At 49.7% G+C, this 25,393-nt stretch overlaps 1 protein-coding gene across 3 annotated transcripts; it reads right to left on the reverse strand.

Moving 5' to 3' along the window:
• Positions 1-4,903: 4,903 nt before the first annotated feature.
• PRXL2A (peroxiredoxin like 2A) lies at positions 4,904-25,393 on the reverse strand. 3 transcript variants are annotated; one of them, XM_040970428.1, is made up of 8 exons: positions 25,267-25,393; positions 20,261-20,446; positions 19,749-19,818; positions 15,175-15,353; positions 12,775-12,866; positions 9,058-9,198; positions 8,257-8,421; positions 4,904-5,589 (listed from the first exon to the last, which is right to left on the reverse strand). In XM_040970428.1, exons 4-8 carry the CDS (start codon positions 15,350-15,352, stop codon positions 5,482-5,484), a joined length of 684 nt encoding a protein of 227 aa, XP_040826362.1. In that variant the 5' UTR covers position 15,353; positions 19,749-19,818; positions 20,261-20,446; positions 25,267-25,393; the 3' UTR covers positions 4,904-5,481. The 3 variants fall into 3 exon arrangements, with proteins under 3 accessions (XP_040826362.1, XP_040826363.1, XP_040826364.1); XM_040970429.1 differs by lacking the exons at positions 19,749-19,818; positions 20,261-20,446; XM_040970430.1 differs by lacking the exons at positions 19,749-19,818; positions 20,261-20,446; positions 25,267-25,393 and having other exon boundaries at positions 15,175-15,355.

Genomic DNA, 25,393 nt, shown 5'->3' on the forward strand with positions numbered 1-25,393 from the left:
CCATGCTAACCGATGAGTGTCTAGTTCATGGCTGTAGAACTGTGGGAGCACGTTAAAATCTTTCTATCCCTTTGTTTTCCGCTCTCTCCTTTACCACAAAATTCACCCCCCGCCCTCTCCCCGCATCTTGCAGTCATCCTTGACTCCTCCTACTTTGGCTGTCCCACATCTGATCCCATCCGGTCTTTTAGGAATCCTCACAGCTCTGCCTGTATGTGTATGCACCATCCGACAAATCTCAGCACCTGCTCGCTTCCTCTTGCTTCCCACCACCATTCTCTCTAGTTCGGATCACGGCTCTGAATAGTCTCTTGCCACGTCTTGCATTCTCCAGTCTGCTTTCTAAAAGCAGCCAGAATAATGGAAATCAAATCATGTTGTTCCTCTTTTTTTTTTTTTTTAAGACTTACTTTCTTTTTATATGGAAAGCAGATATATAGAGAGCAAGCTCTTCCATCCAATGTTTCACTCTCAAAGAGGCCACAATGGCTGGAGCTAAGCCAATCCAAAGCCAGGAGCCTCTTCTGAGTCTCCCACACGGGTGCAGGGTCCCAAGGCTTTGGGCCATCCTTGACTGCTTTCCCAGGCCACAGGCAGGGAGCAGGATGGGAAACGGGGTTACTGGAATGAGAACCAATGCCATGTGGCATCCTGGTGTGTGCAAGGTAAGAACTTTAGCTGCTAGGCTACCACTCTGGGCCCTGTTGTTTCCTATTTTTAAGAGGTGGCTATCTCATTGAAATACAGAAGTTTGAATCATGCCCAAAGACCACACTGTGTTCCTCTTCACTACCTCTGTCTCGCCTTCTTCCTGTGTCACCTCACTCTGCTGCCATCCTTGTTTCCAGCACTTTCTTTGGAATGTGGCAATCCCATCTGCACCTCTGGGCCTCTGTGCTTGCTGGTTACTCTGCCTGGACGCTCTGGCTCAGTGCCTAAGACCCACAGCCTCATTTCCTTCTGATGATTGCTCAGAAGTCATCCAATGGAGAGACCAGTGTGATAATTCAGCTGGTTAATCCTTCACTTGAAAGCTTTGGGAACCAATACGGGCACCAGTTTGTGTCCCAGCTGCTCCACTTCCCATCCAACTCCCTGCTTATGGCCTGGGAAAGCAGCGCAGAGGCTCAAGGCTTTGAGCCAACCTCCATTGCTTTCCCAGGACACAGGTAGGGACCTGGATGGAAAGTGAGGCAGCTGGGATATGAACCAGTGCTCATACAGGATTCCAGTGCTTGAAGGGGGAGGATTAACCAATTGAGCCATTGCACCAGGCCAGACACCATGCTCTTTTAGAATGATTCTCAATATTGGCTGCCTATGGGACTTCTCCGGGAGCTTTAAGAAACATGCTGACCTGAGTCCCCTCCCACACCACAGGTGCTGATTTAAGGGGCCTAGACACCAGAAGTTTTGTAAACCTCTCCATTTGACTCTACTGCAGAGTGAGGATGGAGAACCCCTGATATCATGGTAAAGATATCCGCTTGCATTCTCTCAGGGAGTTTGCATTACAAGTCTCAGTTTATGAAATGAACAAAAAGGAAACTGGTCACTGGTCAATAGCTGCTGGACCTTCAAACCCAGAGCCCACAGAGATCAATGCCTCTGATTTATTTTTGGGGTCCTTGGAATCATGCCTCCCCAAGAGTGACCCCTTGGACCAAGTTTGCTTGAGGCTCTAAGAAATGCATCAACCCAGGACTCACCCTAGACAGCTGTCCTGGAAAACGATTTTTAGGCACCATGTTGTCCCCTGTTGCACTAGCAGAATTGAACAAACAGCAGCAGTTTCTAGCTGCCCGAGGCTGTGTCCCAGGGATGTGCGTCCTTGGCCTGGGAAAAGTGCAGGCTGTCAGGAGCATTTACTGCTAGTTCCAGCCAGTGTCTGATCACAGGCTTCCTGCCTCCCTTTTATTAGCGCATGACTTTTATAAAACTTAGGCTTTCTCTTCCCCCTCTGTGTTTCCTGTGTCCTAGGAAGGTCTCTTTCTCCAGGGCCGGGAGCCATCCCTTTGTCTCTGTGGGATTCCGGAAGGCCTGCTTGCACAAGATGCCAAGAGGCTAACACACCCCGAGTACCCTAACCCCTGTCCCTCTTCCTTCCTCCCTAACCTCCCGCCTCCTTGGTACTTTTCCACTTTCCTCCCTCCCCTCCAGACTTGAGCCCTGCTCCTTAATCCCACTTTCTCCCTTGAAAATCCCTGGTCACCTCTGTAGTAATAGGAGTTGACCCTGTTCTGAGCTGAGGACTGCCCCCCTCTCCTGCAGAAGCTGTTGAATAAACTCCAATTTCACTGCCTTCAGCTCTGCTTGCCACAGCCTCTTTTTTTTTTTTTTTTTTTTTTTTAATTTAGAGGATGTTTACATAGTCAACCAGGGTGGGAAGGATTTAGAGTTAGGGAAAAGTGGATATGACCGTTGTTTCCGAGCTTTCTAATTTTTCTTCCCATTTCTGGAGGGAGAGGAGAGAGGAGGATAGGCCATATTGGAGGCCACATTGGGAAGGCTTCCCAATCATCCCAGTACCCAAGGATAGGTACCCAATATCAACCCAGGGTCACAATGGTGCATGTTCCAAAGTTTCTGCCCAGGTAAATGTGACAGTTTCAAAATACTGTCAATCTTACTGTTCTACAGATGAGAAATTCCTTCCAATGTCCAATGGCTGACATCATCGACCTTATAGTCTCCAATTGCCTGGATATTTGCTGTCATCCTTTTGCTGGGGTAGCTGTCCATATGTTCTGTTCTCCATTCTCTGCTGTGCTTCCAGATGTCCCCTGCAGGCCCCAATGGACTACCATGTGTCCTCCATGTGTACCATGGTCTGCCTTCCAATACTCCTTTCTCTACACTGAGGAGGACCAGTTCTCCTAGGCGGGCTTATGGACTTGAGCCAACTGACCTGGACTATGCCAGACCCCCGCCCCTGGGGCTCACGGATCCAGCGACCATCTCGCAGGTGGGCCTATGGCCCTGGGCCATGAGACCTGAGACCCATTGGACACCCCACCCCTGGGGCTCATGAACTGGGTTCCTACCATATATGTGGGCCAGGAGACCCTAGCCCCGCTGGACACCCCACCTCTGGGGTTCACAGACCCAACACCAACTTGTAGGTGGGCCTCAGGATCTGAGCCAGGAGACCCAGGGCCAAGCAGATCCACCACCTCTGAGGCACAGCCTCCTTTCCTGCAAGCTCCCCAGATGACTGGAAGGTATAATCAAGTTTGAAAAGCACCATCTGATAATACATATCATCAGACCTTTAAAAAACAGCAGGATTTAGTCTTCCTATTTTGCCAGCAACAACAACAACAAGCTAAAGGCCATAGAGTGGCTTAAGGGCACCTGGTTAGAGAGGCAACTAAACCCACCCCTGACTCAATGCAGGCTCTTAAAGGAGAACACTCACAGCATGTGAAGACGCAAGAGACTGGCGAAGCAGATCACAGGAAGGTCCCTGTTTACACTCCTGTTGGTGCAGCTCCATTACAGGTTTGACCCCTCCTCAGTTGCCAGGGAGTAGACTCCAGGTGTCTTCCAGGCACTGGGAAATCCTACACTGAATTACCAGCAGGGAGCTTAATTGCAGCTCCTGGGCCACGAGTCATTATGCAAATCCGTTCAAGTACTGAGGGTGTTGCCTCAAAGATTACACCAACCCAGAAGACACACTCAGCCCTGGCCTTGGCAGTGAACCATTCATCCCTCTCACCGAACTCTTCTCCTTACCCAGCTTTATTTCCAACTTCACGCTCCACTCCTGCTTTCCAGAGTATACTGACTGCCCCCTCCTGCATGTACTGGTCCCCTGGGTAAATGCTTTTTTTTTTTTTTCCAAGATTTACTTATTGTTTTTGGAAAGTCAGATATACAGAGAGGAAGATCTTCCATCCGATGTTTTACTGCCCAAGCGCTTGCAAGGGCTAGAGCTGAGCCAATCCGAAGCCAGAAGCCAGGAGTTTCTTCTGAGTCTCCCATGTGAAGGCAAGGTCACAAGGCTTTGGGTCATCCTTGACTGCTTTCCCAGGCCACAAGCAGGGAGCTAGATGGGAAGTGGGGCCACAGGGATTAGAATTGGCACCCAGGCCACAAGCAGGGAGCTGGATGGGAAGTGGGGCCACAGGGATTAGAATTGGCGCCCATAGGGATCCCGGCACATACAAGGTGAGGACTTTAGTCGCTAGGCTACTTTGCTGGGCCCTTTCTTTTTTTTTTTAAGATTTATTTATTTTATTGGAAAAGCAGATTTACAGAGGAGAGACAAAGATCTTCCATCTGCTAGTTCACTCCCCAAACAGCTGCAATGGCTAGAGCTGAGCTTATCCAAAGCCAGGATCCAGCAGCTCCTCTGGTTTTCCCACGTAGGTATAGGATCCCAAGGTTTTGGCCTGTCCTCTACTGCTTTCCTTGGCCATAAGCAGGGAGCTAGATGGAAAGTGAAGCAGCTGGGATATGAACCAGCATCTATACATGATCCTGGCGCTGGCAATGTGAGGATTTAACCATTGAGAGCCATCGCACCGGGCCGAAAATGCTCTTCTGACTCCCACCTCTGCCTTCCTAATCCCTGCGTACAAGTCCTTATAGTCACTCACATAACAGAATCCCAACATAAAAGTTATATTTCATCCTTTCTACATCCCTTTTGTGGAGTGACCAAAGTAGCTGAAGGAACAAGAAAGCAGCTGCTAATTCTAAATGCCAGAGTTATGCAGTGCAAAGTCACCACCATGAAGAACGAGATGATTTCTGGTCATTTTGAAACCTCTCCGATCATTAGAACGAGAGTCTCCCCTGCCTCACACCTATAGAGAAAACTGATTTTTCCCTCTCAACCAACATTATGGTAAATATTTTTACTACTGCTCTTATCGGAAACACTTGTATATACAGATGATTTTAAGCATTTTATTAAAGCCAGAGATGATCATTTTTTCTAGAAGAGATCTAAGAAATGAATATGAAAACACGATGAAACCAGAGATTTCACTTTATAATTTGCCTTTATCAAACTATCCCATTACACATCAATTGCTTTATAGAAGTATTACCTGGTTATGCCATCAGCAATTAGTAGAAACTGCACAAACCCAGAACCTAATGTTCTCTAATCTCCCATCATCAACTTCTCTCAACTCTGTGAATACATGAAAATCAAAACTGTGCCAGAGAACAGCATTCAAACCCCATGTACCTTCCAGTACCTTCTTACGGAGGTTCAGCAATCACCTGCAAGCCTCGTATTCCCTAGATTTAAGCCGAACCATCCCTCACTCATTTCTTACATTTCTGTCAGTATTGTTTGGGGGCTATATTGCCTTACAGGGTCTCAGTAGAACACAACAATATAAAAACACATCAATAATCATACTGTGAAGGTGGTGGCAGTGAGGGACACTTGTGCACACGCAGCATGTCCCGGGAGCTGGGGGTGTCCCCACAGCCATCTCTGAGCCAGGCACCTTCCTGGGATCACTTGTTCTCTGAGGCCTGTGATCTGATCTTCCTGGCTGCTTCCAGCACAGAAGATAGGTTTACTTTGTCTCCAAATTCTTTCTCTTTGTGCTCGAGGAGAATGCCCTGCAAGAAAAAAAGGAAGAGTGTCAGTTCTCCTGGCTCTCAGCTGCCCCCTCCAGGCACAGACACCATCAGGCTACGGGCAGCAGACACCACACTTCTGCATCTGGTTTGCCTCCTATCCATAGTATTCAGTCTTTGGGGGAAAGGAGGCCCAGGAAAGACCAAGACACAGTGTGAGGGCTGAGCACAGGAACAGTATCTGAGCTGTGTACAGGACACAGTGTGAGGGCCTGCGCACAGGAACAGTGTCAGGGCTGTGCACAGGACACAGTGTGAGGGCTGCGCACAGGAACAGTGTCAGGGCTGTGCACAGGACACAGTGTGAGCGCTGCGCACAGGAACAGTGTCAGGGCTGTGCATACAACATTGCTGAGCAGCAAGTCAGATGTGAGTAACTGACAAGGACATTTAAAGGCTTCACAGCTGATAAAGCAGGAAGGGCAACCATGAGGTTTACAAAGGTGAAGCTGCCCACAATATAGTTCTGAATGGGAAAAAAAAAAAAAACTAGCTTTGCAGGACACCACTTTCTAACAGATGGCCTCAGAGTTGCTCCTTTAGGTTGTCCATAAAAAATGCTCTCCATGGGCCCAGCGTAGTTGCCTAGCGCATAAAGTCCTCGCTTTGAATGTTCCAGGATCCCACATGAGCGCCAGTTCTAATCCCGGCAGCTCCACTTACCATCCAGCTCCCTGCTTGTGGCCTAGGAAGGCACTCAAGGATGGCCCAAAGCCTTGGGACCCTGCACCCACGTGGGAGACCTGGAGGAATTTCTTGGCTCCTGGCATCGGATCTTCCTCTCTGTCTCTCTTCTTCTCTCTATATCTGACTTTACAACAAAAATAAATACAATAAAAATAAATAAATCTTTGAAAAAAAAAGAATGCTCTCCTCACTTCCTATTGCCAACTGTCCTCAAATTTTCTGAGGTGCACACATACTTCTTTAAATTAAGAATGCTTTTTAAAGTATTATTACAGGAGCCAGTGCCATGGCATAGTAGCTTAAGCTTTTACCTGCAGCATCAGCATTGTACATGGGCACCAGTTCGTGTCCTGGCTGCTCTACTTCTAGTCTAGCTCCATGCTTGTGGCCTGGGAAAGCAGTGGAAGATGGCTCAAGTCCTCGGAGCCCTGCGCCCACTTGAGAGAGGCCCAGAAGAAGCTCTTGGCTTTGGATCAGCTCAGCTCTGGCTGTTGCAGTCAAATGGGGAAGTGAATCAGCAGGGGGGAAGACCTCTCTCTGCCTGTCTGTAACTCTGTTTTTCAAATAGAGAATAAAATCTTTAAAATATATATATAACGTTACAAAGGAAATCATTACTAAATGGCACCTGGCACAGTGGGATTGTGAAAACACTACTCCCAGGAAGAGTTAAGTTCTGACAAGCCAGCCCAGTCAACCTTCCACCAAGGAGGGCGAAGGCCAGGGCCCCAGGCAATACCAATAAAGCCAAACAACAACCTAGCAACACTAGGACCGTGCCAGCCAAGCCCATGAGCATCGGTGAGTCAGCATCGCCAGGCAAGAGGAGGCTGGCAGGTGTGCCAAGCCCTGCCCTAGAGGCCACAGGAAAGCAGTGGCAGAAGAGGGAAAAAACCTCACATCCCACAGTAGGAGGTAGATGGGTAGTCCTCCAGAGCAGGGGCCCTCCCAGGTCTAAGAGCTTCTGGAAAGGGGTGCTGGGAATCCCCTCTGAAGAGAGGCTCTGGGCAGCACCAGGGAGCAGTTGCTGGATCCAGAGCCATGTTCACTGCCATTGCTTCATGCCTTAGCAGTGTGTCTCTGGCTGGTTTATTTCAGGAGGCCGCAACCCGGAGCCAGAGATTGACTTTCCCTACTCAGGGAGTCCCAGTGTTTCTGCCAAGCATCCAAGGAATGTGAGGAAGAGGAGGGAGGGTTCGAGTCATTATTTCCGATGTCTTCCTTTGACACTGTATTTCACCACTCTTCCTGATCTGTCATGGTCTGTCTTTCTCAGCCACGTTTGGGGAGTCAGGTTTTTTTTCATTCTAATATGCATATCAGGGTCTCAAACTTAGTGAACACTAAGATTATGGAAACCAGCAGTGTGGTGCAGCATGTCCTAACCACTGTTTGTGGATCAATAGCCTATGTGTGCATGCCACGTTAAGTCCCCACTATGCCACTTCTGATCCAGTTCCCTACTAACGCTCCTGGACAAACAGTGGGCAATGACCTAACTACTTTGGTCAGTGTCACCAGATGGAGTTCCTGGTTCCTGGAATGGGCTGTTATGGGACCTCAGGGGAGTGAGATCAACAGATGGAAGATCTCAGTCTCTATGCCTTTCAGATAGATATATTTTTAAAAATTATTTGTTTTTATTGGTAAGGCAGATATACAGAGAGCAGGAAAGGCAGAAAGATCTTCTATCTGCTGGTTTACTCCCCAAAAAGCCACAGCAGCTGGAGCTGAGCTGATCCAAAGCCAGGAGACAGGAGCTTCTTCCCGGTCTCCCATGTGGGTGGCAGGGTCCCAGTGCTTTGAACCATTCTCCGTTGCTTTCCCAGGCCACAAGCAGGGAGTTGGATGTGAAGTGGAGTACCCAGGACACAAACTACCATTGCTTGCAGGTGGAGTATTACCCAATGGAGCCATTGTACCAGCAGCAGATAATTTTTTTTCCAAAAAGCCAGAACTCACCTGCTTTCCTGATCCAATCACAAAGACTCCTCCGAGGATGATGCCTTCACCTTCCAGATTTCCAGAGAAGCCTCCGTTCCAAGCCCGGAAGAAGTTATGCCACACTCCCAGACGGATAAACCCCATAAACATCATCTTCCGCCTTTGTGGACCATAGAACCTTTTCTGTGCAGTAAGGAAGACAGACTCCATGTAAGCAGCTGTGCCCCTGCCTTTCCCAGCATGGCATTTGTTCTAGCTTGGTGTTTGGTGTCCTCTCTCCAACTCAGCACACACACAGCTGCCCTTGGGGATCACTCACAACTGCCCAAGGAGGAAACATAGCACCCTCCTGGCCAGGTCCAGCTGCTGCCCTACCCCCCCCCGCCAAGGCAAGCCCAAACTAGGGACGCCGATTTGCAGCTTGCACTCTGACTCAAGTTCTCCCTTGTCCTTGAGCCTGGCAGAGTGGGAATAGTACTGCCCATTGCAGACACAGAGTGGAAGGGGAAGCAACACAGCAGCAATGAAATAAGGAATGTGGTGGATTCCTGCCAGGGTCCCCTATATATATACTAGGGGTGGGGATAGGAACTTATTGGAGTGTCAGCTATTTCCTGCCTTCCACTCCACGGAATTGTTGCATAATAAGAGTGCTTACTTTCTAAGTGTCTCATCATGTTCTGCTCAGAGGGCTGGGAAAGCCCGTGGAAGATCAAGGCCACGGTGGCCTCAGGCTAGCCACACCCCTGGCCACAGAGTCCTCCAGAGCTGGCCACAGTCCCTCCCGCGCCGGGGCCGAAGCGCTCAAGGCACACGTACCTTTTCATCCAGGAAGACGTCTCCTTTGAAGTAAGGCTGGAAGTCCTTCACCTCACTCTTGATATTCTCCTTTACCACCGCATACAGGGGCACGCCCAACTCATCCAACTTGGGCTTCAGGGAAGATAGGTCTGCAGCCTCCTACAGGAAGGCAGGGCAGGGGTAGATTTCAGGGATGGGAACTTCTGGATCTTGGTGGCCAACAACTCACTTTCCCTGACACAGCTGGAACAGAACAGAGAGGGGCAGGAGCAACATAATCGCCAGAAACAACTCAAGCCTGAGTGGCCCAGCACCTGCCAGCACTGCGTCTCAGAACAGGGCATCAGGTCTCCCTGCTCAGCCCAGGATTCCCACAGTGGGAAGGAAAGGCCAGGCTCCCTTTACGGATGTTCCCACTGCAGCTAGGGAGCAGCCATAATGAAGAGATTGCACCAAATACATCCTCCTCCCGGTTCCACAATGCTCACCTTTCACCCTTTCCCTCGCACCACAGTGTCGATCCAAGGCCCATCAGACAAATCCACTCAAGGCCAAGTGAAGGCACTTTGGCCCACTTATCTACCCTCCAGTCCCTGACCCTCCCACCCCCGCCCTTGCGATAACCTTCCCTGGAGCTCCAGCTCAAACTCTACCCTCTGAAAAAGCACTCTGCCTCTAAAAATGGTCTCCTGGCCAGTCCAACTGGAAGTAAAACTCCAAGTCCCTGTGCATATGCTATCCTCCCTGCTGGGTGACCTGTGCGTGTTACCACAAATTTAAGTGCCACTACTCAAATTCCCAAATGTGTCTTAATAGTCCTAAGTTACATTTTCCATTTTGTGGATTTCTCAGTGTCTAAAACATGACCGACACTAAATACCTAGTGGCCAGATTTGAAGGTGGGGAGAATGCAGCTGAGTTGAGAGGCACAGATGGCCTTGACCCTCAGGAATGCATGCTGCTGAATAAATAAAATTGCCTGAGTCATGATAAAGTGGCCTCACTCATATCTGGTGTCAGAATTAACCAGTAGGAAACCCTTTTAAACGTGACCCACTGTCTTCAACACAAATATGCTGCTATCCAATGGCAGCTACATTTAATTTTCAACACTGGGAAAGAATAATAGCTGACACAACAGAATTGATTAAAATGCATTCATCAAGAGCTCCTGTAAAAGCAAAATTGGCCCAGGGCAAAGAGGACTGCAGCGTCGTGTGGGCACAGGCCACCTGCTTGAAGAGAACAGGTTTCGTGACTCACTTCTCCTAGGCTCTTTATGCCAAGTAGGTCCCTGTCCAAGCCAGGACGTGGAAACTAAGTCATGCAATTCCTCCTGGAGCCACTCCAAATAACTCTCATTGCCATTCATCTAGGTTTCCAAAACACTCTGCCAGGGCACAGCCCAGGGTCCAGGAAAGCATGCCATTATCAGGAAGGAGATGTTACTCTTGGAACTCTACGGGTTGCAACAGCTCCAAGTAGTCAAGTCAAATAGCATTCCATCTTGGCATCTGCAGGTACCATAGATTTGCAACCAAGAACTCCAAGTTCAGATGCCACCTTCATGGCAGCCTCTCCCGATACCCATATCTTAATGCCTAGGACTTTGTGAATAGGTTCTGTGACATTCAGGAGTTAAGGCTGAGACAAAGTCATGATTGCTCACTCACTGATCTTCCAGTAAGGGGATTTATCTAGATCAGCTCAGAGGGTTCACTATAGTCACCAGACTCCTTATGCACCCACCGAACAAGGAGGAAGAAAGAGTTTACACTGGAGTGATACGGCAAGACAAAGGTCTGAACAGGCAGGGCTGACTTCCAAAATAATAAGAGCAATGAGCCAAGGAGCATTGGTGGCCTCCAGAAGCTGGGGAAAAGATCCACAAATGGGTTTTCCTCTACGGCCTGCTGGAGGGGTGAGACAACATTCCATATCCCAACAGCTGTAAGATAAATGGGTGCTGTCCAACGCCACCAGGTCTGTGGCAATCTGTTACGGCAGGCCATGAAATAATCATCTTAACCTCTGCACTTTAGTTTTTTTGCCTGGAAAAGAGAGTAAGGACAAATAGCTCTTTTTCCAGGGGGGCATGGTAAGGATCTCATGACATAATATGCATGAAAATATTATAAAGGTGATGGGGGGGGCTTTGCATACATTCCATGACAATAGTAAGGCTCAGGAGCAATGCCTTGGGGTCAGGGAGGGAAACCAGAATTGATGAAGATGGCAGCCTGCACAGGGTCAATATCACTACGTAAAAAGCAATAGAACAGTCATTTTGGGTTTTCGCCTAAGCAAAACAGCAATCTCAAAACACAGGCTTTGTGCTACCAACTAGACAGGCCACCAGACCACAATGGCTGTTGGTTTACCCATTAGAAAGGGAGCAAGCTGGTTACAGTAATTGCAGTATCCCCTGACATTAGCATTTTGTGCTCTCACCATCACACTCCCAGGGCAGGCACCCAGCCCAGCAGTTAAGAAGCCAGTGCAGATGTCCACATCTCCTCCTGAGTACACGGGTTTGATTCCCACCTCTGGCTATTGATTCTAACTTCTTCCTAAAATAGGTCCTGGGAAATAAAGATGATGGCTTAGGTCCCTGACTCTCTGCCTTTGACACAGGAGATCTGGAATGTTTTTCTGGCTCCTGGCTTAGGCTTTGGCCCTACTCCAGTCACTGTGGGCAATTGTGGATGAGCCAGTAAATGGAAACTTTCCCTGTCTCTTTATCCCTCACATAAATAACAAAATCCAGAAATAAAGCCCACATAGGGCATGTGTTGTAGCACTGTAGATTAAGACTACAGCGGGATGCCCATATTCACTTGGGATGCCCATATTCCATATCAGATCACTGGCTTCAATCCCAGTCACCTCCTTTTCTCTTAATAATTTTGTATTGGAAAGGCAGATTTACACACATAAGGAGAGACAAAGATCTCCAATCCTCTGGTTTACTCCCAGATGGTCGCAGCAGTCGGAGCTGAGCTGAACTGAAACCAGGGGTTTTTTTTTGGGTCTCCCATATAGGTGCAGGGTCCCAAGGCTTTGGGCCATCCTCTACTGCTTCCCCAGGCCACAAGCAGGGAGCCAGATGGGAAGTAAAGCAACCGGGACCCAACCCAGTACCCACATGAGATCCTGGCGCTTGTAAGGTAAGGATTTCAGCTAGTCCACTTCCAATCCACTTTCCTGCTAATGCAACTGGGAAGGCCGCAAAGGATGGCTCAAGTATTTGAGTTCCTGCCACCCATGTGGGACAACTGGAGGAAATTCCTGGTTCCTGGCTTTGACCTGGCTCAGCTGTGGCGACAGTGGCCATTTGGATGTGTGAACCAGCTGATAGAAGATCTCCTTTTCTCTGCCTCTCCCCCATCCCTTGCGATCACACTCCTGCCTTCCCTTGATATGTTTCCTCACTGACTAATCAGCTTCTGTGTGGGAGCCAGTGAGTGAGCCCAGAATCCAGATGGTACTACACAGGGATGAAAGCCTTGGTGGGCAGTGCTCCAAAGGCAAGTCAGATGTGTTGCTAATCCAAGTGGGGATGCTAAGTAGTCAAAACCAGACACAGTGTGAGTCGACAGAAAATCGGCCAGTAGTAGGACACAGGTCAGTGCTGATCAAGGGGAGGGTGGGCCTGCAACTCTTGGGTCCTGGCCTCAAAAGGCACTGGCTGCCACTCGCCAGGAACTCTTTGAGTAGTTGTCCAAACACACCCACCTCTCGGCAGAGGAAGCAGCCCGGCCGCCGCACAGCCATGATCACGGCTCCCTTCTTCTCCCATAGCTCTTTTGCTTTGAAAGTCCTCGGTTCTAAGGGAGAAGAAAAGGCAATACAGGACCTCCTCCAAGTCCAGTTCAGTTGCACCCACCCCTGCCCCAACAAACAGGCGGTCACAAACTCCATGAGCCACACCCAGCTTAGAAGCCCAGGCCTCACACAGGATCTGGATGGGCGTTTCACACATGGAAAAAGGAACCCAGGAAACAGATAAGAAATACTGATCTTAGAATCCTACTCTTTCTTCCTCCATTAAAACAAGTGTTCCAAACAGACATTTTTTTTGGGGGGGGGGCGGGGAAAGGTTTTAATTTTTGTTCTTGGACATTGTAATCATCCTTTAAGGCAGACACACAGCCACAAGTGAAAAAGTCTGTACCGTGACCGAAGCAAACTCACTCCTAAAAACACACTCAGAGGAATTGAAGGAAGCAAGTAAACGCACAATGTCATTAACAGGAGGGAAGATGATGTCTAACAAGAAAGCACTCCAGGATGAGATGGTACTGAAGCCCAAGCCTGGTGGTAAAGCTCTGGCTGATCCCCAAATCCAGCTGGGTGACCCCGAGCATGTCACTCTCCCTCCATGGACCCCAGCTTCCACATGGGTAACACGTGGGCATCCAGTAGCTCTGCTGTGAACTATAGGGAGCATGAAGCAATGAGTACCAAAGAGCTGACTGCAGTGTCTGGTATGAGAACTCTTATTCTTTTAGGATTTCCCAAAGGAATCCATGCCTCTGTGGGATGTTGAGTGTGGGTCGAGTGGGGGGAGGACGAGGAAGAGTATCTTTTTTTTTTTTTAAGTTTATTAATTTTCATCTCAAAGGCAGAAATACAGAGAGAAGAGAGAAACAGAGAAAAAAAAATCCTCCATCTGCTTGTTCATTCCCCAAACGGCCCCAACAGCCAGAGCTGAGCCAAGCAGAAGCCAGGAACCTGGAGCTTTCTCGGGGGTCTCCCACACAGGTACAGGGGCCAAGGACTGCTTTCCTAGGTCACAAGCAGGGAGCTGGATGGGCAGTGGAGCAGCTGGGACATAAGCTGGCAGCCATCTAGGATATTGGTGCTATAGAGCATTAGCATGCTATAGACCACGACGCCAACTCCCCACGGTTTTGTTGTTGCCTTTGGTTTTTTAAGAGTTCTTTCAATTTGAAAGCCAGAGTTGCAGAGAGAAAAGAGGAAAACAGAAAGATATTCCATTTGTTGGTGCATTCCCCAAGTGGACAGGAGCTTCTCACTGGTGTTTCAAGTGGGTGCGGGGGTCCAAAGATTTGGGCCATCTTCAGCTGCTTTTCCATGCCATTGGTTAGGAGCTAGATCAGAAGTGGTACAGCCAGGACATGAACTGGTGCCCATATGAGATACCAGCAACTTGTACGCCATGGTGCTGGTGCTGACATTGTCTTTAATCTAGTAAGAGATTGGAACACTCTGGTTACAGAGCTAAAGAGATCTGGAAGGACTTCTTAGTTCTCTACCATGGTGACCTACCATGCGTCCCCGCCATCACATTCCCCCCTGCCTTAGACATGCTTTCTTTCTGAGAAGACAATGTTCCCTCCCCTCTAGGGGCTAACCTGGAGGCCAGCAATCTGTGAGTCAGAACGTTTATCAAGCTCTCCTGTCCCGGGTCAGCACTGTGGGACTCTGGGAACACTTGGCAAGGAGGCAGGGCTATGACGTTGGACTGTGTGACCGTCAGCGTCATCAGTCATTGGTCAGCCATGTACTCGGGTGGGTCCCCGAGAGGAGGCAAATGGGCAGGTCTGTTCTAAAGAGACCTTATGCACAGCTTCCCCATTGGCTGTGCCAATGTCAGGAGCCATCCAGACCCTCTTTCAGTAAGTCCCTGCAGTGTGCCACCCAGGACAAATCGTTTCTCATCCTTATTTGATCCAAGCACTTTCATTTGTGTGATAAATCCCCAAGGCCCCGAATTCCTTAGAACAGTCTGGGAGAGATGTTTTAGTAAACAGAGGTGCAGGACTAATAAATCATAGGCAGCAATGTTAGACCAAGACAGAAGGAAAATGTTTTCGATCAAGAAAAGTAAAAGGACACACCAGGACCACAACCCTGTGACAGGTGAATATGGAAAGGAAATATCAAAATAAAGCAAGAGCTTTGTGTAGATTATCACAAAGCTTTGTATAGATTATCAGTCATTTAAAAAGCCTTAAAATTTTTTCCCAATTCAGTTACATCTCCTTTTCAACTAAAACAAAGAAACAAACAAAAAACAAAAGAGAAGGAAGAAGAAAGAAAAGAAGAAAGCTTGGCAAGTCTGCCTGCCAGGGTCTTGGAAAAGTACTGGGACTGGCCAGTGGCCCTTACCCTTCTGTATGGTTTTCAGGTCTGTATCTTCCAGGTACTCCAGGGATGCCTTCTGGGACTTGGGCAGAAATATGTCTGTGTTGGCCAGCAGCAGCGCCACGGCCGCAGCCCCCAGAGCTCCTGCACCGATGGACCACATCCCCATGGTGAAGAAGCCCGGCTCCTGGAGGAAAGACATTCTGGAGATCGAAAGGAAGGGAGAAAATGTTACTGCTCTCAGAGGACAGCTGGAGTCTGATCTCTCCCAGACAGGGCGGCTGGCCAGGAGGTGTGGGGGAGTGGCCGAGAGAGAGAGAGAGAGAGAGAGAGAGAGAGAGAGAGAGAGAGAGACTTCCCATTGGGCTGCGAAGCACCTGTCACACCGTATCTGAGGGATGACAGGAGCTGTGGGGTTCAGGCCCCAGGGAGTTCCCAGGCAAGGCAGGCGTGCTAACAGAGAAACTGCAGCCTTCTTGGATGCTGCCCTAGCTGTCTCTACTCCCACCTGCGGCAGTGGCCCTCAGCTCTGCCAGCCTGTGTTCTGGGCGGTACACCATTTCCTCCCTTAGGCCTGAGTCTCCTTTCACAGTCCAGAGGGAGGTAGCATTTTCTCTTACAACACTGGTCACACTGTTTGCTAGCCTATCTCTCTTCCTGTTGACTTTAAGGATTCCTAAGCAACAGGGACCTTATTCTACTCGTTCAGCCCTGTAGCCAGGGCCCAGCAGGACCTCACTCCCAGAAAACGGGCATTTCCAGTTCATTTCTCCCAACTGAAAACCTCTGTATGTTTAATCCATTGTAGAAATGTAAAAGGCTCACATGAAAATTAAAACAATCCGAAAAGATGCAACACGTAAAACCACAGTTGAGAAGTAAACCATGATAGACAGCAGAGGTCTACACTGACATGATTTTCCTCTGTGAACGGAATTACGCAGACATCACGATTAAACACATAGGAGCAGACACAGAGAGAGCTGGCCTAAGGTCAGAGGGAGCAGGAGCCACTGTGTCCACCTCTGAAGGGGCTGAGCAGATGTTGGCAGAGGGGCAGAGCACTCCGCCGTGGAAATGGAGTCCCCGGCAGGTCTTGGCAGAGTCCATCCTGTTCCTAGCCGCTCTCTGGCTGCCTTACTAATGAGGTGCCCTGCTGAGCAGCCTTATGTCTCTGAGTGGGAAAGCGGTGAAGTCGTCCCCAGGATGCATACCTTGCCTGTCTTCTCCCGACAGGCACTAGTTTTCATTTGAACCACATGCGCTCTATGATTTGACTCATCTGTGTGCCTTCCTCCCTAAGCCAGGCCAATTCTGGTGCACTTGTGGGATCCCCAGGCAGACAGGTCTTCGAGGGGAGAGGGGATATGTGGTCCCCTCTAATCTTAAACCTGTCCAGTCATACCACTCAGCTCTCCCTGAAGGAGCTGGCCGACAGACTTACAGTGAGAAGGAGAAACAGAGAGAGAGCTTCAGTCTGGTGCTTTACTCCCCAAATGGCTGCAGCAGCCGCAGTTGTGCTGATCCAAAGCCAGGAGCTTTCTCAGGGTCTCCTACATGGCCACAGGGTCCCAAGACTTGAGTCATCCTCTAATGCTCTCCCAGCCCACAAGCAGGGAGCTAGGTACAAAGTGGAACAGCCAGGACACAAACCAGTGCCCACATGAGATGCTGGTGTTGTACCCAAATTTTGAGATCCCCAGAAAATCATCAGGAGTCTGAAGTCCATGCAAACGCAAAAGGGTGGCTTATTAAGGCTGGCCTAGGCGCCCAGCCATCACTCCGGCCCAGTGGGACGGGGGGAGGGACGGCTGCTGCAGCAGGATCAGCAGCAACCAAAAGGGGCAGAAGAAGGGAAGACCCTAAGGTTGGACAGCACAGGGCTTTTATACATTTTGTTTCACACAATTATACAGTCATGATTGGTCAGTTTAACTGTTAACTGTTTTTTTAAAAAGATTTATCTATTCTTTTTTTATTGGAAAGTCAGAGATACAGAGAGGAGGAGAGACAGAGAGAAAGATCTTCCATCTGATGATTCACTCCCCAAGTGACCTCAACGGCCGGTGCTGCACTGATCTGAAGCCAGGAGCCAGAGCTCTTTTGGGTCTCCCACGCGGGTGCAGGGTCCCAAAGTTTTGGACCTCCTTGACTGCTTTCCCAAGCCACAAGCAGGGAGCTGGATGTGAAGCGGAGCTGCCGGGATTAGAATCCCAGCGTGTTCAAGGAGAGGACTTTAGCCATTAGGCCACTGCGCTGGGCCCCAACCATTAACTTTTAAAAAGAGCAAGTTGGCAGGCTTCTTTGGTGGGTTTGAAACAAGCAACTTTCAAATAGTACAAACTGGTGGGTTATAGCGTAGTGAGCAACTTAACTAACACCAGGGGACTTCTTCCTGAGGAGTGCTCTGGCTACGTGACCTGTCAGGTGTCACGTAGACTGTCAGGCCTGGGGTTCACACAGCCCCCAGCCAAGCAAGCACGGCAGAAATCAAAAAAGTAGAAAATATTTAGGTTCTTCATTGGCATTTGCAGATGGAGGATAGGCCAATTAAGCCATCACACCAGCCCCAAAGAGCTCCTTGTAACCTCACAGTTAAAACTGCAGCTCTCCAGTGCCTAGCACTGTAGCACTTTTGGTATGCAGTGCACTCAGCCCAAATGGGTGCCACGATGATGTCAATAGAATTTAATGGTAGAGCCCAGCGTGGTGGCCTAGCGGCTAAAGTCCTCGCCTTGAACATGCAAGGGATCCCATATGAGCAGCGGTTCTAATCCCCGCAGCTCCACTTCCCATCCAGCTCCCTGCTTGTGGCCTGGGAAACCAGAAGAGGATGGTGCCAAAACCTTGAGACCCTGAAACCATGTGGGAAACCTGGAGGAAGTTCCTGGCTCCTGGCTTCAGATCAGCTCAGCTTTGGCCATTGCGGTCACCTGGGGAGTGAATCATCGGATAGAAGATCTTCCTCTCTGTCTCTCCTCTCTATGTCTGACTTTGCAATAAAAATAAAATAAATCTTAAGAAAAATAATTTAATGGTAAAGATGACTTAATAGTTAGTGGAGTTCTTGGGAAAATATGAAAGACCGTTCCATAGGCCTGCTTCCCATTCTTTGATGTGGAAAAGTTACACATTACTAGATCACAGTTCACAGAACAATGAGGAGGAAATCACCGCTCTCACCAGCCTGCTGTAAACAGGACATTACAAAGAGCCTGGGATAATTTTCTATACCATTATGCACTTCTAGAACATTCTTGGGAACCAGCCTGGTGGCCCACAGCAAGTTAAGCCACTGTCTTAGATCCCGGCACCTTATATGACTGCCCATTTGAGTCCCAGTTGCTCCCTCTCAGATCCAGCTCTTGGCTAATGTGTTGGGAAAGCAGTAGAAGTTGATCCAAGTCCTTGGGCCCCAGCAACCTACAGGAGGAACCCAGATCAAGTTCCAGGCTTGTGGCTTTGGTCTGGCCTAACCTCAGCCATTGCGGCCATCTGAGAAGTGAACCAGAGGATGGAAGATCTGTCTCTCTGTGTCTGTTCCCCTTTCTCCATATCTGCCTGTCAAAATACATAGAAGCATCTTAAAAATATAAAACAGCCCTGGATTTTTGGCAGGTGTGCACAACAAATGATATCTCAGCACAGATTTGACAAACATGCCTGCTTAGTGTGCAAACACCAGCTTGCATCTCTCCTTCAGCTGTATTCTTGAGGACTCCTGGACACACTAGCCATTCACAAACCCTGAGACCCTGCTTATGGTCAGCTCCACATCCTTTCAACACGCTCCTGCTACACTTAAAACAAAAAGGCCCCATCTCACCACTGCTCATCAACGGGCATTTTGCCCGTTATGGACGAGGGAGTTCAACTTCAGACTCAACATTTATTTCCACACACATTTATTCAGCACAACCTGTTCAATAAATGGAAACTTGGGGGGACAGGAAGTAAAAGGATACCTCATTCTCAAGGACATGTAGCCTGGTACACAAGTGGGAAGGTGAGGCAGCATGAGCCACACGTGAGCGTGATGTTATAGCAATGCAGGGCTGAGACCCAGTCTGGGCAGCCACAGAGGCACCCAGAGGGAAGAGGCTTGGAGGCTAGTCTAGGACACAGGGGCAAGGTGGAAGGGCTCAGCAAGGCCTGACCAAGCCCAAGGAACAGCAAACTGACTAGGGGCGTATGCTGGTGCTAAAGGCACCATTAACACTCAGATTTCTAAACCCACAGAACCCTACTGCCATTTCAAGTTTCAACTTCAATCACTTAATAGCTTTGCGATGCACAAATTATCCTGTCTTTGCAGCGACCAACACTAAGGTTTAGAGAAGTTCAGTAGCATCCTCCTTGTCTCAGAACCAGGAGACAGCATGAGGACAACCTGGACCTGCGTTGCCAGGAATAAGCCTTCCAAGCCTCCCCACAGCCTGTTTACCATCACACCCTGCCTCCCCACACATTCAGAAATGGGTTTCTGCTGGGACCAGGGCAGGCCAGGGAATGATGCCCTTAGCCTTAAACTCAAAGATCAACTTGGCTTTTCTGGGTCACAGACTTATCAAATCATGTTTACTCCAAAGGAAACTTACCATGCACCAGATGTCCCTTCTCTGCCCTGCCCTCTCTGTCCCTCTTCCACAGGGACAGCAGTCAATCTGTCTATAAGATAAGAACAAGGTTGTTTACAGAAGACCCAGCCCCCACCTGACACAGCTACAGTATCCATTTCCCCCACTGCACCCTTATCTGATCTCCCTCACCCACCCACACCCCCCGGAAGGTGAAGCAGGCTAGGGCCCCAAACAAACAACAGCTGTTGTGGAGTTCGGATCTGGGAAGAGCAGGGTGGCGCCAAGGAAGATGGCTTGACCTCACCCCAACCCCCCATCACTGCAAGTTCTCCAGTGATATCCTGGGAATTCTAACAAAAGTGGCTCACTTTGTAGTCCGAACATTCTTGATTCCTCATCAAGATGTCTCCCCGCTTTCACCTTGCCAGGTTTAAGTCGCTTTGTTTCTTCTTTGCATAAAGCACCTGTCCTCCCCATGCAACTCCTCACCCTCACCCCAGTCTTAGTCACAGCCAAGAACAGGAACTTACCACCGTCCACCAAGTGCACACTTGTGCTGCAACTGAGAGCTGAGACTGACCCACGGAGGGCACACAGCAGGGAAAGGCTGGAGGTGGGGCTCTGGAGGCCCGCCTATGCCCCTAAGCTCAGTTACTCCCTGGGCAGGACCAGGCCACCCAGGAATCCTTGGGCTCCTTCAGCTACCAATAGGCAATCTCAAAAAAAAAAAAAAAAAACAACCATCAAAAGGAGCGCTGCCAAGCTCCCTCCCTCCCTCCCTACTCCATCCTCCCCAAACCCCTGGGGGCCTTCAAAAGATTGAGCAAAAGTTTTTGAGTCACTGGCAGTCACGCAGATTATAACATTTCCCAAGTGCCAGCACATGGCTCCCCTGCTCTCCTGTGAATGCTAATGGACCGAAGAAGCCCTTAATACGGTCCATGTGTCACCCTAAAAGGAACCAAAGGGACAGCTTTTCTCCATGGCTTAGGATGTAGCCTGCTGGCTTACCTGTTCCTCCTCCTAGGATGTAGCCTGCTGGCTTACCTGTTCCTACACCTTGGAAGCCCAGGGCCATACTACCCTGCCCCTGGCCTATTGCAATAACCACAGACTTAAACTTAGCTCTAGTCTGGCCTTCCATAGTTTATTTTCTTTGATGTAGCCAGAGCAAAAGCCATCATAACTGGAGCTTCCTCTAGATTTTCTACATGGGTGCAGGGTCCCAAGGACTTGGGCCACCCTCTGCTGCTTTTCCAGGTCACAAGTAGGGAGCTAGACTGAAAGTAGAGCAGCTGGGACATGAAGTGTCACCCATTTGGAATCCTGGGGCTTGAAGAGGGAGGATTAGCCAATTGAGCCATCACGCCAGGCCTAGTCTTAGGGTCCTAATGCATGTCTCAGCACAGCTAACAGGGCCTTCCACAGCTTGGCTCTGGCCCATCACCCCATGTGGAAAGCCGCAAAGCAGGGTCCATGTTGTTTCCTCCACCCAGAATGGCCTTCCTACCCATATGCTTACTTCCCTATAAGGTCCAGGACAAACAACACTTTCTCTCCACAACCTGGAAGTTTTGACAACACTGTCCCTCAGCTACTGACTACACAGTGCACATGGGTGGGTCAACACACATATACTTTTGCACAATACACAACCAACCAAATGGACTTGGTGTGGTTATTTACACATCTTGCTCCACCACGTGGTACACAATCTGAGGCTTTAACAGCAGGGCTGGTAATTAATCAGTGGGCAGTCCATGTGTAATGAAAGAATTTGGATTTTACTCTTTCAACTCTAGTGAGGCACAGCTGGAACTAACCTACAGCCATCTGATCCTTTTTTTTTTTTTTGGATATTTAGTTATTTTCATTTGAAAGGCAGATTTGTTTTCTTTCTTTTCTTTCCCTTCTTTCCTTCCTTTTTCTTTCTTTCTTTCTTTCCTTCTTCCTTCCTTCCTTTATTTCTTTCTTGAGAGGAGAGACAGAGAGGTCTTCCATCCTCTGGTTCACTCCCTAAATGACCACAATAGCAACAGTTCAGCTGATCCGGAGCTGGATTGGAAGCAGAACAACCGGAACACAAGCTTGCAGCAATTTGGGTTGCCAGCCCCATAGGGTAGAGGGTTAAGGTGTTGAGCCACCAACTGCCCAGTTTCATCTCCATGTGGAAGGACTGGCTTGGTGGTAAAGCAAACACTCGAGCTTGGGCTTCAGTGACCTTCCTCCGGGATCTAGCTCCTCTGCTTGCTATGTGACCTACAGCACATGCACCCCCTCTGTACACCTGTACAGGCAGGGGCAGCAGCTAGGAAGGCCATGACATTGTTCCAGCTCTGACATTTATTAAGTACACACTGTGACTGTGACCGAGGACCATCACGCCCTCTTCAGTGGGCACATGTGTACTTTTGCCTTCCCCAGTCTGACTCCTGCCTGTTCCAGGAGCAGCTTCAGGGCAGGACCTGATAAAGTCCTAACCAAACAAAGCATGGACCCCGGATGACTCATGCCTGGAACAAGTAGAGACAGTATCAACTTCTAAAGGGCAGCAGCACACCTGCCCAGCCCAGCCCCAGCCAGCGCATCCTCCCTCCTTCCCCAGGGTGAGTAGAGCCATAGAGGGGAGACCACAGTTGGGCCTCCTGGCCTCAGGTCCTCAGATGGCAAAGATATTTCATCTTCCTTCTTGGATCTCCTTGTTTCCCCTCGGGCCATCTGAGCAGTGCAGGTGGCCAACGGCTCTGCTTGGAAACAGTCAGTGTCTTCCAACTTTCTGTCCGAGATCATTTATCCTGTACTGAACACAGCCAGCCACAAGCCTCTGAAGCTAGAACAGACCACAGTGATGGGGGTTGGAGGGGGTGGGAGAGGGAGAATGCTTCAGGTTCTGACGCCTGCTGGTGGGCCATGAGCAAGCTGAGAGCAAGATAGGGCTCCTGAGCAGGGACTGAGAGGGAGCTCAACCTTTGCCAAGTCCAGTCCTTCTAAATAAGACCAAATCTTTTTTCTCTATGGTCCCCATGCCCATACTCAGTTGTGAAGCCATTGTGCCCCTTTCCTACCCACAGGAACATGCCTCCATGCATGCCAGATGAGTTGACACCCATCCTGAGGACACCAGCACCGAGGGCCCCTCTTAACCCACCCTCATCTTGAAGCACCTTTGAGCTAGCTACTCAAAACGAGCATTCACCCACTCTGCTGCCTGGGTGACTGCCTGCCTGGCTCCTCCACCTTCAGATTCACAAAGTTTTGAACAGAGCCTCCAAAGAAGGCATCACCAGCTACTGGGAACCTTTGCAGTACTACGGAGAGTGAGGGATATTGGGTCTGGGTAGAGAGGGACCTTCTCTGTGAAGTAATCCTCAAGCTTCAGATCCCCCAAAGATGCAGCCATTCTAGATTCAGCTCACACAGCCTGCCATCAGCACTCAGAACAGCTGTTCTAGCAAATTCTAAGAGTGGATAGGAAGCACATAGGGTTAAAAAACCATAAATCCTAAAATTCTCCTTTTTTCACTGTGAGAGGTCACTTTTGATTCTTTACCTTAGTACCTTCTTTAAAAACAAGGGCACAGGGGTTGGTGCTGAGGAATAGCCTGGCATCCCACATGGCTGCCAGTTTGACTCCTGGCTGCTCCACTTCAATTCAGTTCCCTGTTAATGTTCCTGGGAAAGCAGCAGAAAAGATGGTCGAAGTCCTTGGGCCTCTGCATCCATGAGGGAGACCTGCAAGAAGCTCCTAGCTCCTGGCTTCTGACCAGCCCAGTTCCAGCCACTGCAGCCATGTGGGGAGTAAATGAGTATGTGGGAGGTCTCTCTCTAATCTTACCTTTCCAATGAATAAATTATTGAAGATTCATCATGAAGAATGTATGAGAATAGCAGTGTAAAACACCACAGTGTGTTACAGAATTGCAAGACACAGTATTATCTTTGTGTTCTCTGCAGGGCTTAGAAACACATATCCTCCCACCACAGCAGGAAACCTGAAGCTGGACAGACAGAAAACATTGGGCAACCTTTCCAGCCAGGTCCACACAGGCTTGCCTCCTGGGCAGAATTTCTAGGTCCAATGGGAACCCTGGCTTCTTTCATCTGCCCACTCCATGTTATCCCTGCAGGCAGCAGCTTACCACAGCCTTCTGCACTACCAGCACCCCACCAGGCAAAGGGTACTGCCCAGTGGTAACCTTCCTGTGACAGAGCCCACTCAGCTCAGAGGTGAGGCTGGCTCCCTCTAAACCACGCAGGAATATTCCTGGCACACAAGCCTGGGCCAAGTGAGCCTTGAGGCTTTGGCTCAACATTCCATAGAGGCAAGGCACCTGGCCAGGCAAGAGAGCTGCCTTATGTGCAAGATGCCTGACCCCCTAACTACAGGGTCCCGGCATCGTCAAAGCTGCTGAGACAATTGTACCCACTTCAAGAAGCTTAAGGAGCGTGATGGCCAGACTAACTGGTATGCCAGTTAAACGTGGGGGGTCACGGGACAAGGCCAACCAAGAATAACTAAAACCTAACCCCTGCAAGCTGAATGAACCAGAACAAAGAACTGTTTGATAGAGTTGCAAGGATCACAGGATGAAATGGACAGGAGATATTTGGCAAACTTCCTTACAGAAACTGCCCCCTGCATGATGGATGGTTCTTGCTCCTTTTTAGATTAACCTGTTACCCCTACATATTACATGCACACAAAGACAGAGGGTATCTGATGAAAGACCTTCTTTTAGAATCAGGGTTTGTTGTCTGAGTCCATTCTGTGTCCAGGGCTGGGCAGGAGTTTTTGGGTCTATAACGGAGGGGCTCCAGGAAAAGGCTTTTCAAAATAAATCGCTCTGAATTTCTTTTCATAAATCATTTGCCAGGCCCCATGGAAAATAAACAGTAAAAACAAAAGCACACGTTTAGTTCCACTCTAGGCATTTGGGCCGTTGAAAAAACAGCATCGTGGGATCAGGACCAGGGGCACAGAGGCCGCTGCCCCGAGCCGCAGGGGGTTCTGAAGGCACAGCCCCGCTCAGGCCGCGCCTGAACTTCTGCACAGTCCCCTTCACTTCCCAGCTGCGCAACAGCGCTGACGGGACTCATCCTCCTACTCTCAGATCTCAGCACCGGGGTTTATTTACACCTGTCGCTTCCGGTCTGAAGCCAGGTATGTGCAACTTGACGGCGTAACAGGTGCCTCCGAGACTCTGAAGCAAGCCAGAAACGTGCCCTCACCCCGAGTTGCTACTCCGGACACCCGAAACCCCTGCCCTCGTTCCGCCCACGCGGGGCTCGGCCCTGGCCCTCCATTGCCCCAGGCACTCAGGCAGGTCGCTGACACCTGCCTCGCTCCAGGTCTGCAGAGCAGTGGCCAGCGGCGCTCGGACCTCCTGACCGCGGTGTGCGTGTCTGCCACTGACCGCGGTCCCGAGCGGGGCTGGACCACTCGGAGGGTCTGGCAGGTGCAGCTTCTGCGAACTTGGCTGCGCCTGGCCCATAAATTCAGCATCTACTCTCCCACGCACTGCTTCAGTCTCCTCACCTGCACGGCGGCGGACTCTGCGCTCCTCCGAGCCCCTGGGCGCAGCACGATCTGTACGTCCACCCCCAGTGCCGCCGGCTTTCTCCCGTTCACTTGGGGACCAACGCCCCCGACCCGAGGGTCCCCG

The sequence above is a fragment of the Ochotona curzoniae genome, unplaced genomic scaffold (assembly GCF_017591425.1).
Source record: "Ochotona curzoniae isolate NIBS_2020 unplaced genomic scaffold, NIBS_Ocur_1.0 scaffold_4763, whole genome shotgun sequence".
In the NCBI taxonomy this organism is placed as follows: Eukaryota; Metazoa; Chordata; class Mammalia; order Lagomorpha; family Ochotonidae; genus Ochotona; species Ochotona curzoniae.